We start from the raw sequence: 13,099 nt of genomic DNA on the forward strand, positions 1-13,099 counted from the left end.
GAATGGCTTCATTCCTCAGACTTCCTTCAAGTGATAACAGTGTGCAACACGAGCTTTCAAACATGCTTGACTCCTGGGGATCCTGTGTGTAAATGTGGATGTTATTGGCAGAGGGAGAAGATGGACTATGTTTAGCTCAAGTTATGGTTCATGGTGTCAAGGGAGGATGGGGCGTTTTAGTGGACAGGCTTGTTATAAACTTTAGGTTGGTTAGTATTAGAGAAAACAAAAATGGTCTGACAGTGACAGTAAAGACATTTATAATAATATTTCAAAAGATTACTATTTCAACTATTTCTGTTATTCTATTCTAGTAGTTCTACTGAACTTCTATTTCACTTTTTATTTATCAAAGAATCCTGAAAAAATTGCTTCACTTTTATTTTTGATCAAATAAATGCTTGATCTTTGGCATGTGTCCCTTACTGTATCAGTTCACACTAAAGGGCCATTTATACAGGAGGTTTTTGCATTTAAATAGCCTACATGACGCAGGGCAGTGGAAGGAAAAGTCTAAAGATGCGTTCTTTAAACTTGAGCGCCACGTTTTTAGAGCATCGTGTCATTCATGTGAAACTGCATGCAAAAGGCTTGAATGCAATGGTCAAACATGTCTGTCTAGTGCATGTTCACATTTAAAAACTACTGAAAAGCAGCGCACTGAAATGCAAAAACAGATTCTGTGTGAACAGCCTCTTAAAGTAAGATGCAGTCGGCAGTGTTTGGCAGCTCTCCTTTACCAGTCATGCTCTTCTTTAGTCTTTTGTTCTTTTTGTATATTATTAGGTGTTTTCTTTGAATCAGATTCTCTTGTCTTGTTGTTTGTACCTCCATATATTGGAGTGCCTGCGGTAGGGCTTGATGAAGTATGCAGGAAATGAAAGAATGTGAGAGATTGAAGTTGCTGCCAAGACTGGCACGAGTCTTTCCTGCAAAATGTGAAGACAGAGAGAGTAGATGGCCTTCAGCTCTACACTGGTTAAATCAATGCTGGGTCAAACTTCTTGTATAGTGGAAGAGATGTGTGGTTGTTGAGAAGCTCATGTGAGAAATCGTTTTTGTTTCAGCAACAGGCTTCAGTTTTATGTGTCCTTCTCATGAGGTTCAGGACCCTAATGATGTTTTAGTACATATGTGTTGAATGGTTTATCATCATGACAAAGTCCCTTTGACTGTCTCAGAGCTAATGTTTAAAGGGATAGATCACCTAAAAAGGAAAATTCTGTCAATTAACTCACCCTCATTTCATTCCAAACCTGTAAGACATTCGTTCATCTTCGAAACACAAATGAAGATCTTTTTAATGAAATCTGAGAGCTTTCTGTCCCTCCATTGACAGCCTACGCAACTACCATTTTCAAGCCCCAGAAAGGTAAGACATCATTATAGTAATCCATGTGACTCCAGTGGTGTAACCTACATTTTCTGAAGCCACGCAAGTGTTTTCTTTGTTAAAAAAAACATAATTGACCACTTTATTTACTAAATATTAATCTCCAACGCACATTCACGCAACAACGTCTGCTCTCGCGTCAACACAACACACGTGTCATGGTGCTCTCGTGAACGCATTGGCTTGAAAGTGGTAGTTGCGTAGGCTGTCAATGGAGGGACAGATAGCTCTCAGATTTCATTCAAAAGATCTTCGTTTGTGTTCCGAAGATGAACTAAAGTCTTGCGGGTTTGGAACGACATGAGGGTGAGCATTAATTACAGAATTTTCGGGTGAACTATCCCTTTAAAAGCTTGTTGAGTAACAGATGGAAAGAGAGGGGGGGAGCTGACCTGTTCGAAGATGAGAGTTCATCAATTTAAAGCTTGGTTGAAAATCAAACGTTTTGTGAAGCTTTTGGATGAAAGGCAGCTGTGTCCTGCTGTAAATGATCAGGAAGGTAGTAGCGATATTTTAGAAAAGACAGGCAAAACAATATAAAATATATTGTAATATAACTAATAATAATACATTTTATAATGTGCTTTCTAAAACCCAAAGCACTACAGACAGTAAAAGCAAATAAAATACAGAAGTACAAGAATAATACTGAGCTGAAAAAAAAGAGCTGAAAACTCTTCTCTTCCGTGAGCACTTAACCTCATAAAAAAACCTGTAAATTCTCGCTTATCGGGCTTATGCTACTCTGAATAATGCCTGAAGTTCGTATTTTGAGCACTTCTTGCGTTGTTTTTTGCCTCTTCACGATGACTTGCTTAATTTAGTCCCAATTTAGTCGATTTGGACAAAAGCGTCTGCTAAATGACTAAATGTAAATGTAAATAATACAAAAATAATCATTAGAGTACAACACAGTAAAATACTAATCATGCCTGTTTTTACACTGTCAGAAATAGGGGTACAGTAGGAGTCCATTTCTGCCCCCCAAGGTACAATCTACACTAACGTACCCCATATAGGGCTTATTATTGGACCTCAAGGTACATATATGTTCCCAAGCATTAAAAGGCCTATGCCAAGGGTACAAAAGCTGTACCCTTGAGGGTACAGTCCCAGTGACAAGCCATTGTACCCCTAAAGGTACAATTATGTACTTTATTTTCTGAGAGTGTAACAACTTCTTGAAACTGGCTAATGTGGCAGCATCTGACTGTACAGGCTGACTAAGTTGACTTAAGTTTGACTTTCATTGGTTGAATATAATATAGCTAAGTTTGATTTTAAAGAGAATTACTTTAGGTCAGTGTAATGGTCAGGTCGGGTCAATGTAGCCAAATTGGGGTCTGAGGTAAATCATATTGGTTCAATAATTCCAAAAGAAACATTGGTTACATCCAACAAACATGATACAGCTTTATTAATGTAATGATTTGATGTGGAAATGTGCCACATGATTAAAATATATTCAACTGATTAGGTATTATTTTATGCGTATGAATTGTTTGTATGTGGCTCTGTGCTTGATTTAACAGTGCAAGGTTTTCTCAGTGGAGGGATCGGTGTAGTCTGTGTCTGGTTACAGTATTCAGTTTCATTCAGTCTTAGTAACCTCTATCAGTCCCTTTCCTCCATGGCTATTTTGAGAGGTGCCTTATGTCACATCAAATCCACATCTAAAATTTGACAGCGCCGCATGGCTTCACACACATTGAGCAGGTTGTATAATATTTGTTGCTATTTTGAAATGTTTAGTAAACCCATCAGCTTCCATGACTGACCCTTAAAGGACAGACCATGTGGATTAACTATAAGTAGGGAAGGTTTCATGGCTTAGTTAAGAGAGTGCGTCTTTAAAATGTTAGTTTCCCTTAACCAAACTTTGCATTATTGGGATAAAGTCTAGCTCATAACTGTTTTCATTATGGACGATATTTAAAGTCTATACTATTTTGACTATGCTCTACTGTTCAAAAGTTTGGGGTAAGTGTTTAAAAAAAATAAATAATAATAAGTCTCTTCTATGCTCCCTAAAGCCTCATTTTATTTGATCAAAAATACTGTAAGACAGTCATATTTTTTTATATTATAACAATTTAAAATAACCTTTTTCTATTTTAATACACTGTAAATAGGGCTGTGCGATAAAATGATAATTATTGCGATATAATTTTCCTCGATAAAAGTTCTATAAATATTCAATATAATATTTATACGCCAAAAACCGCGCCACACGAACCATTTATCAGCTCAGCTCAAACGACGAAAATTATTTTTCAGAAGTCATTATTTCAGTGTCACATGATCCTTCAGAAATCATTCTAATATGCTGCTTTAGTGCTCAGTAGACATTTCTTAATATTATCAATGCTGAAAACAGTTGTGCTGCTTAATATTTGTTTGGAAACTGTGATATTTTTTTTTTCACGATTCATAGATGAATAGAAAGTTCAAACGAACAGCCTTTATTTGAAATTGATTTTTAAAAAAAAACAATGTAAGTCTTTCCTGTCACGTTTAATTTAATGCATTCTTGTTCAATAAATTATTTCTTTAAAAAAAATCGTACTAACCCCAAATTTCCAAACTGTATTTATTTAACAGGGTGCTGGAGGGTTCATGGGAGTTTGCCCAACCAATCCACATGTGCTTTGTGGATTTGGAGAAGGCATTCGACTGTGTCCCTCGCGGCATCTTGTGGAGGGTGCTCTGGGAGTATGGGGTTCGGGGCCCTTTGCTAAGGGCTACCCGGTCCCTGTACGACCGGAGCAGGAGCTTGGTTCGCATTGCCGGCAGTAAGTCAGACTTGTTCCCGGTGCATGTTGGACTCCGGCAGGGCTGCCCTTTGTCGCCGGTTCTGTTCATAACTTTTATGGACAGAATTTCTAGGCGCAGCCAGGGGCCGGAGGGGGTCAGGTTTGGGGACCACACAATTTCATCTCTGCTCTTTGCGGATGATGTTGTCGTGTTGGCCCCATCAGACCAGGACCTTCAGCATGCACTGGGACGGTTTGCAGCCGAGTGTGAAGCGGCTGGGATGAGAATCAGCACCTCCAAATCCGAGGCCATGGTTCTCAGTCGGAAAAGGGTGGTTTGCCCGCTTCAGGTTGGTGGAGAGTTCCTGCCTCAAGTGGAGGAGTTCAAGTATCTTGGGGTCTTGTTCACGAGTGAGGGAAGGATGGAACGGGAGATTGACAGACGGATCGGTGCAGCTTCTGCAGTAATGCGGTCGCTGTACCGGTCTGTCGTGGTGAAGAAGGAGCTGAGCCGTAAGGCGAAGCTCTCAATTTACCGGTCAATCTACGTTCCTACTCTCACCTATGGTCATGAGCTGTGGGTTATGACCGAAAGGACAAGATCCCGGATACAGGCGGCCGAAATGAGCTTTCTCCGCAGGGTGGCTGGGCGATCCCTTAGAGATAGGGTGAGAAGCTCAGTCACTCGGGAGGAGCTCAGAGTAGAGCCGCTGCTCCTCCACATCGAGAGGGGCCAGCTGAGGTGGCTCGGGCATCTTTTCCGGATGCCTCCTGGACGCCTTCCCGGGAAGGTGTTCCGGGCATGTCCCACCGGGAGGAGACCCCGGGGAAGACCTAGGACACGCTGGAGGGACTATGTCTCCCGGCTGGCCTGGGAACGCCTCGGTGTCCCCCCGGAAGAGCTGGAGGAAGTGTCTAGGGAGAGGGAAGTCTGGGCATCCCTGCTTAGACTGCTGCCCCCGCGACCCGGCCCCGGATAAGCGGAAGAAGATGGATGGATGGATGGATAGTTTATTTAGTAGATTAAACGGCATGTTTCAAAGATTGTGCATCATCTATCAGAGGTGGTTTAAAAAGCCAGCCAATAAGATTAGAGCTGGCCAGATCAGAAAGTACTTGCAGTTTTTGTGCATAGTATGCATCAGAAAGTTACACCTTCTGTTCCATATACACAAAACGTCTAAAAGAACAAAGGATTCAGAGAAATAAAAGGAAGAGTGAATCCAGCCACTCTTTATATCCGGCCTAAGGCTGTCACAATCCATCATCTGTAAGCACCATATGTGAACATGACAGTGTATATTTAACCTCAGAATGCTTAAGGGGGATTGTGTACATGTGAGAGTGGGATATGGGGGCAAACAGATGCATGTTGACTGTAGAAAGGGATCTGCAGGCAATGCTCTGGAAAATATCACTCGGTTCACTCAGTGATCGGTGTGTGAGTGAGCACGGTTATGTTCCTTGAGACCTGTCATTGTAATTTGATCATTGGATTACTGATATGTTAGTTGCCATGGCGTCCACACGCATGATTAGGTTACCATGCGTCTGTCCTTGATACTGGAAAGTACAGTAGCATATTTTTTGTGTAACGTGTGATCAGATCAAGTCTGTCACAATTGCTATTGATTAGCAGTACCACAGTTTTCAACGTGTGTGGTGTGTGTGTGTGTGTGTGTGTGTTTTCAATCCCTGTGTGCTAACAATCTCTCTTTTTCTCTCTTTTTGCAGTCGTGCGGACACAGCAAGAGAGAGAGATGTGGATCCACTCACAGTCTGTCTTCTGAATAACGCACGGACAGATTGAGCCATGACGGAACGGGATGGCCGTTGTGATTTGTCCATCGCCCCGGGGCAGGTATATATCGAGGTGGAGTTCGATTATGAGTACAAGGCGAAAGACAAACTCATCTCCATACGGCAGGGCGAATGCTACCAGTTGGTTCGTAAAACCAACGAGGACTGGTGGCAAGTTCGGCGGGAGGAGGGCACCAAGGCTTTTTATGTCCCCGCTCAGTACGTCCGAGAGGTCCGACGTGCCCTCATGCCACCGCCCAAACCTCGCGCAAAGCCCCCCAACGTCCTTGAAATCAGCCAGTGCCGATCGTCGAATGAAAATCTCAACCAACGCGCTCCTACGGAAAGGTCCAGCTTTGGCAGGCCACCTCCTTCAACGACGCCTTCCCCATTGCCAGGGCAACTGACCCCGCCTTTGTTGATGCGGGACACCAATCAGAACCCGGGGATGAAGAGCGTTGTTGCCGAGCTGACTCTGCTCAACAACAACAACCATCATAACTATCACCATGGCAACCCCGCACTTCCACGAGGGCGGGCGGAATCCCCTCCACGAGAGCATGGTTGCCAGGGGAAACTCCCAGGTGTGTTGACGGTGGACATGGAAGGGAGCATGTCACACGGAAATGGGTTGGAGAAAATGAGAAATGACTCTGAATCTGGAGATGAGCTCAGCAGCAGCTCTACCGAACACATGCAGGTAAGAACGAGTGACATTCGCCCTCCTTCCTCTCCCACGCATTTGTTCTCTCTCCCTCTCCCTCCCAAACTTACTCATGTTCTGCCTTTATCTCTTTCAATGTCGTCTTTGGCTTTCATTCTCTACATTTCAAGCACTTATCTTTGCCAGAAATGCTCCTTTTCATCCTTTGACTGTCATTATCTGCCGTTCCAACAATTACTACTAGACTAATCTAACATTTGCTCCTCACTTCTTCCCCTTTATCCCTCCTTCGGTTTTACCTCTGACATTTATGGTTGCACGTCGTCTTTTCTGTCAGATTAAATTGGTTTCAGCAGTGTTTTTCTCTCCTCTTCCTGCGTTCCTTCCTTTCCGCTGTGTGAGACTTGTTTAGCAGGAGATGCAGTCTGTCCTCTGCTATGGTGATGGAGATTGTGGCCACCTCTCAGGGTTTGATTAAGACAGTAATAGAGACTTCATTGAGATCACAAAATGCAACACTTGTTGGGCTTTTTACAGAGTCGTTTCTGAATTTAAAAAGTTGCTTGTATTAGTCTACAATCTCTGAATGCACGGTGCATTATGTGTGTATCATATTAGGCTATATATTATATGGGTAGGTGTGTATTTATGTAATATTATATATTAAAATGTGTATATATTATATATATATACATATATATACAGTATATATATATATATATATATATATATATATCAAATGTGAAATTAGTGAATGAATCATTTAAAAAAATATATTTAAGTGTAATTGTAATAATAAATAATAATATAAAACAATTGTTCTATATTAACAATCATAAATATATTAAATATTTTTATATTGTGTTTTAGTATTTTACTTGTATTTATTAATAGTGAAGCATAGATTAAAAATACAATATGACAAAGTTACAAGTAAAGTAAGGTCTAACTGTAGTATTCAGGTACAGAAATGAAATAATTTGGCCTAAATGTAAAATAATACTATAGTGTTCACTATATAAATCAAATATAGATTAATATTTGTTAAAGCTATATATACATTTTTGTTAAAGCTGTGCTTTGTTGTTTGATTATTAACATGAATGACACAGAAAGCAGCAGGTATATTAGGCTGCTGTCACTTTAAGACCTGATGCACAGATACAATATAATGATATTACACATCCGATTTCTTTCTCAACTGTTTACGTTCACTTAAGACATAATGACTGTAGTGTGTTTACAAGAATACTTGCCAAGATTGGTATTTTGACACAATTTTGTGTGTATGTGTTCGTTCAGGTACAAGGAGATGCGAAAGAGAAATTAATTCAGTGTTCAAGCGCTATCTGAAACGCGCCTCTCTGTGTGTGCACGCTTTCACTCCACCATATTAAAAATTAAAGCTATATTTTTTTAATGTAATACACAAATAGGAGATTTTGAAGACTTATTTTGAGCAAATTGAAACATGAAACACATGCATTATGTTTAATCCACTACTTAGGTGTCAAGGGGCTCTGCAGTTTGGGGAGTCCACAGTAATATGTACTAAGTAGTTTCTGAGTGATTGAGCTTTTTGAGTGTCCCAGGGTGCATCATGTGGAGTTGGGTGTTTAGTCTTTGTTACTATCCTCCTCCCCCATTTCTCTCTCTCTCTTTCTGAAACAGGGTGCTGCTGGGGGAACAAAGGGGATTGTGGGAGAATAGAAAGTAGGTCATATCTGACTAGATCATGCTGTTGCCCCCGTTTTGTATGTGTGAGTGAGATGGAAAGATGCGCATTGAGATTTTGGTATCCATAAGGATCATCATTGTGAACAATAAGGACAATAAGCATGTAAACCTGTAGCTTGTCATGTATATTGAGCTGATCTTCTGGGATGCCACGTTGAGTGGATCTATTATTACTGATCTTGGTTGACAACATCAAGAAGATTTCTAGCCAACATCCCCTTGCTGTCAAATAATGAGAACAATCATGATGCTTCTCAAAGTCAGGTTCTAGACAGTGGCTTAACCATGCGCACACATATATATGGGCTTAAAAGAACATACAGTACTCTGGGCTTTTGAGGGATTTGCCCATGTCAGGCTTTGTCCATTAGGGTCAGCTGCTAATACTAAACCATGTGATTACTTAATCAGCCCTTTAACAACTATCCCTTACAAAGAATATTTGGCCTCCAAATTTCATTAATCTTCTGCTATGTATGATGTTTGGTTTAAAGAAGGAGTTCACTATCAATTACTGAGCCTCATGGTTCCAAACCCTTAAAAACACAAAATATCATAAGTCTTGTGGAGCCATAAAATAACATTGTATTTAAGGCATTATTTGCTGAAAATGTCCCCCTCTTCCAAATGTCGCCTCTGCCTATGAAAGTTGTTGTTAATAACCAAGAAAATAATTATTTTGTTATGTTAACACAAAATAGCCTTTAAAATTTATTGGATATTTTTTAATGGATTTTATAGACTTAACAATTACCAGCACTATGTGACTTAACTGAATGAGAAAGAGAAGTGTGAACAGTCTAATGTTCTTTGGAGTAAAATGTAGTTTAGCATTTATAAATATTTTGAATTAGCTTTTATTCAGTTTTCATTTTAAGTTGTTTTCTACTTTTCTTTTAGTAATTATAGTTAGTATTTTTATATTTTTAGTTAGCTTTAATGCATTTTTATTTCAGTTTTAGTCATTTTAGTATTTTAACTCGAACTTATTTTATTTCAGTTAGTTGCTAAGCAACATTTCTGTTTTTCATTTCAGATTTTATTTTATTTCAGCTTTATTTCAATATTCTATTCTATTCTATTTTTCTACTCTACTCTACTATTAATAGTTTTAGTTACCAGTAACAACGCTGGAATAAAGAATGCCATTTATACGTTCTTGGAAGGCTGAGTAAATTATGCATTTTCAGTTTGGGGGAACTATTTGTATAATTACTTTTAGCTCAAAGTCACATACTCTGCCCGCATGCCTCTTGAAGTCGATCCCACCTCTCCGCTTATGAATGGGCAGCTTCTGCGCTCTGAAAGAATTGAGGTCCAAATCTGTTTCCCTCAACACTCCACCAGAGTGGCCCACAGAGGACGGATTTAGAACCCCAATTCTTCGCCTTTTTTTCTATGCCTCGACTTTATCTTCACCCCCGAAGCAGATTTGCAGGCGCACACACGCACACTTTCCGGCTCTCACTCATCACCTCCCCCACTATTTCACTTTTATGGACTTTATATGTTAGAGTGTTTCCTTATTCTACTTTTTTTTTATCCTTTTTTTTTTTATGACAGACTCAAATAACTTGAAATAATAATAAGCCATCAGAAGACACTAACAAATACTTGACCAGGAGATTAGTAGCATGTCACCTCTCTAATAAAAGATTACAAATAGCTTTTATAACAGAGAAAGGGGCTTTTCTAATGGGCAGCTGCACGAAATTAAATTCAGCCCCCTCAGCTGGGTGTTTTCCTTTGTGTGACTGTGAACAGTTATTGTACTTCAGCTTCTTTCATTTTTTGGTCTGTTTCTGCTGGTTTTCCTTTGATTTGTTGTGTATGTACATTCATTGTTATTTTCACACAAGTATTGAATCATTGACGCTTTTGTTAAGCTCACATGTTACAGGCCCAAAAGAGAAGTGTGTGTGGGTTCGGCTTCAGTCCGAATCCTGTAGCTCCTTCCCTGCATTGACAGTAAAGGAGGCCCCAAGCATTCCTGTCATTCCTGTCCCAGCACACACACCGACTTCAGTTGGATAACCCAATAAAGGCCCATCGATCCTAGTGGGCGGAAAACAGTACAGCTCACCCTAATCTAATATTTACTCATGTATCAAAGATCTCTCGCTCTCTCTCCTGTCTGTTGTTGTTCCTGTCTGTCCGTCTCTATTTTTGGCTAAACATGGACTTTAGGCTGAGAGATGGCAGTGGACATCAAATGGATGTGTGTTTGGGGTGGTGTGGGGGTGGTTTGGTACCCTCGTGCTGTCAGAGCATCTCTCTGTCTCGAACTCATTCTGTCTGTCTGCTGTCGATGAGCACAGCTGACATGTTGTCGGGGCAGAATGTGTCCAGAGGGTGAGGTAAGTTTAGCTTCACACACATTTAATCTAAATAGCGGACTATAGACTTCTGTTTTTTTTATTTAATGTTAAGATAATTATACTTGCCTAAACTTAAAAGAAAACATTTAGCATTTTAATAACAAAACAAAATAAAAATGCTTTATTTATGAATCAATTTTTCAATTGAGGGTGTCCTTAAGATCTAAAAGGGAGTTTTGGAAAATCACTTCTGGGGACAATTTTGTACCCAAACTTTAACATGTGCGGACACACACCCATAGAGGATATACACTACTCTTCAAAAGTTTGGGATTAGTTTTTTAGTTTTTTTCAGGATTCTTTAATGAATAGAAAGTTCAAAAGTGCGGCATTTATTTTAAATATAATTTTTTTATAACATGATAAATATTGTTACTGTCACTTTTGATTAATTTAATGCACCACTGATAAATAAAAGTATTAATTAATAAAAAATAAAAATCATACATACCCTAAACTTTTTAACGGTATGTTCTCTGAAATAAAAACAAATTATTTAGCATTTTATGTGTTATTTAGCATTTTAATCCAGCGTCTTATTTAATTGGAATGGCAATTAGAGTTAAGTCAAAAATTGTGGTGAATATTACTTCGTTTATTTGTTAGATGGGATTTGAAAGTCAGATAGAGCGCATCCAGCTACCAATAAAAGTGTAGGTAGTCTATTTTACTTTATCTAAAAAGTGGATTGGAATGTATGTCTAGACTGCTGACAGGTAATAAAGGCACTATCTTTTTTATCTATAGCCTTGACATAAATTTTGTGTTTCACAAAGTTTGCTACTTCAGTTGCTATGGTGTTTATTCACATTGTTTCTAGATTATTGTGCAGAGTGATCAGATGCATTTTAAATAATTACAAATAGACCTTATCACAAAAAACAAAATGTTTGGCCCTGGCACAAAATTACCAGCTAACATCATTCACTAATCATATCATCAGCACATGGGAAAGTGTGAACAAGTTCTAGCCAGGTGAAATTATATCGGTGGATTATAAGAGCAGACTGATTGCTATAAAAGGTGGGATGAAGCACTGTGTTCTTTTGCAATGGTTACCTTTAAAAAAGCAAGATGTGCGTCCATCATCAATTTGCATCAAAATGACCTCACATGCAAGGAATTTACTGCAAAGAATATTGCTCCTGAAAGAACCATTTACCGGATCATCGAGAACTTCAAGGAGAGAGATTCGACTGCAGTAAAGAAGGCTTCAGGACGTCCCAGAGTGTCCAGCAACTGTCTCCTCCTGAGGAGTTGGCTACGACAGCTATGTGTCACCACCAGTGCAGATCTTGCTCAGTATTGGCAGCAGGTGTGTGTGAGCATCTGCACCAAGACTATTGGACAAGGTGTCAAGAAGGGCAGTAAAGAAGCCACTTCTCTCCAAGAAAAACATCAATGACAGACTGAAATTCTGCAGGAAGTACAAGGATTGATACATTCACTCTCTGATGAAGCCCCCTTCCGACCGTTTGAGACGTCTGGAAAAGCGATTGTCCTTAGAAGAAAAGGGGAACTCTACCATGAGTTCTGTGTCATGCCAACAGTGAAGCATCCTGAGACCATCCATGTGTGGGGTTGCTTTTCATCCAAGGAAGTGGGCTCTCTCCAAAAACACTGCCTTGAATAAAGAATGGTATTGAAACATCCTGCAAGAGCTTCTCCTAACAACCCAGGAGTAATTTGGTGATGATCCATGCATTTTCCAGTAAGATGGAGCACCATGTCACAAGGCAAGAGTGGCTCAGTGATCATTACATGTAAATTTTGGATCCGTAGCCAGGCAACCCCACTGATCTTAATCCCATAGAGAACCTTTAGTCAATCCTCAAATGGCGAATGGACAATCAGACTCTGAGCGCTATACGGCAAGAATTGATCTCCATCAGCCAGAAGCTAATATCCAGCATGCCAGAGCAAATTGCTGAGGTTATGAAGAAGGGTCAACACTGTAAAAATATTGACTCTTTGCATATACAGGTATTAAAGGTTTTTGCCAGTAAAAGCCTTTAAATATTATGAAATGCTAATCATTGTTTTTCCAGTATACCATAGAAACATGTGAAAATGAATCTACAAATACAAAAGAAGCAAACTTTGCGAATCAATTTATGTCACTGTGAATACTTTTCTCTCCGTTTCACATTTTTCTGGTGTTTAAACCAATTCAGACCAGCCACAATTCATCCAGGGACATTTAGCTGTGGGAAAGGCTAAAGTCAAACAGATGAGAGAGAGATAGAAAGCGAAAACAACATTGTGCCACTGACTGAACTTAGGTAACCCGTCCCTCACAGGGGTTTATGACCTTTTGATTATGTTGGACATTATCTCAGCAGTGCATGAGTGCTTTTGTCAGAGGGAACGTTCT

General features: G+C 39.7%; 1 protein-coding gene across 7 annotated transcripts in view; it reads left to right on the forward strand.

The window, feature by feature from the left end:
• Positions 1-13,099, forward strand: part of arhgap12b (Rho GTPase activating protein 12b) — a 56,415-nt gene that overhangs the window by 4,421 nt on the left and 38,895 nt on the right. For all 7 annotated transcript variants that reach the window (XM_082151231.1, XM_082151230.1, XM_082151233.1 and 4 more), the window contains exon 2: positions 5,881-6,646. In XM_082151231.1, the coding sequence (XP_082007357.1) occupies positions 5,960-6,646 (687 nt within the window). In that variant the 5' untranslated portion in view covers positions 5,881-5,959. The remainder of the gene's footprint in view (positions 1-5,880; positions 6,647-13,099) is intronic.

Source organism: Leuciscus leuciscus (assembly GCF_965113295.1).
Source record: "Leuciscus leuciscus genome assembly, chromosome: 21".
NCBI lineage: Eukaryota > Metazoa > Chordata > Actinopteri > Cypriniformes > Leuciscidae > Leuciscus > Leuciscus leuciscus.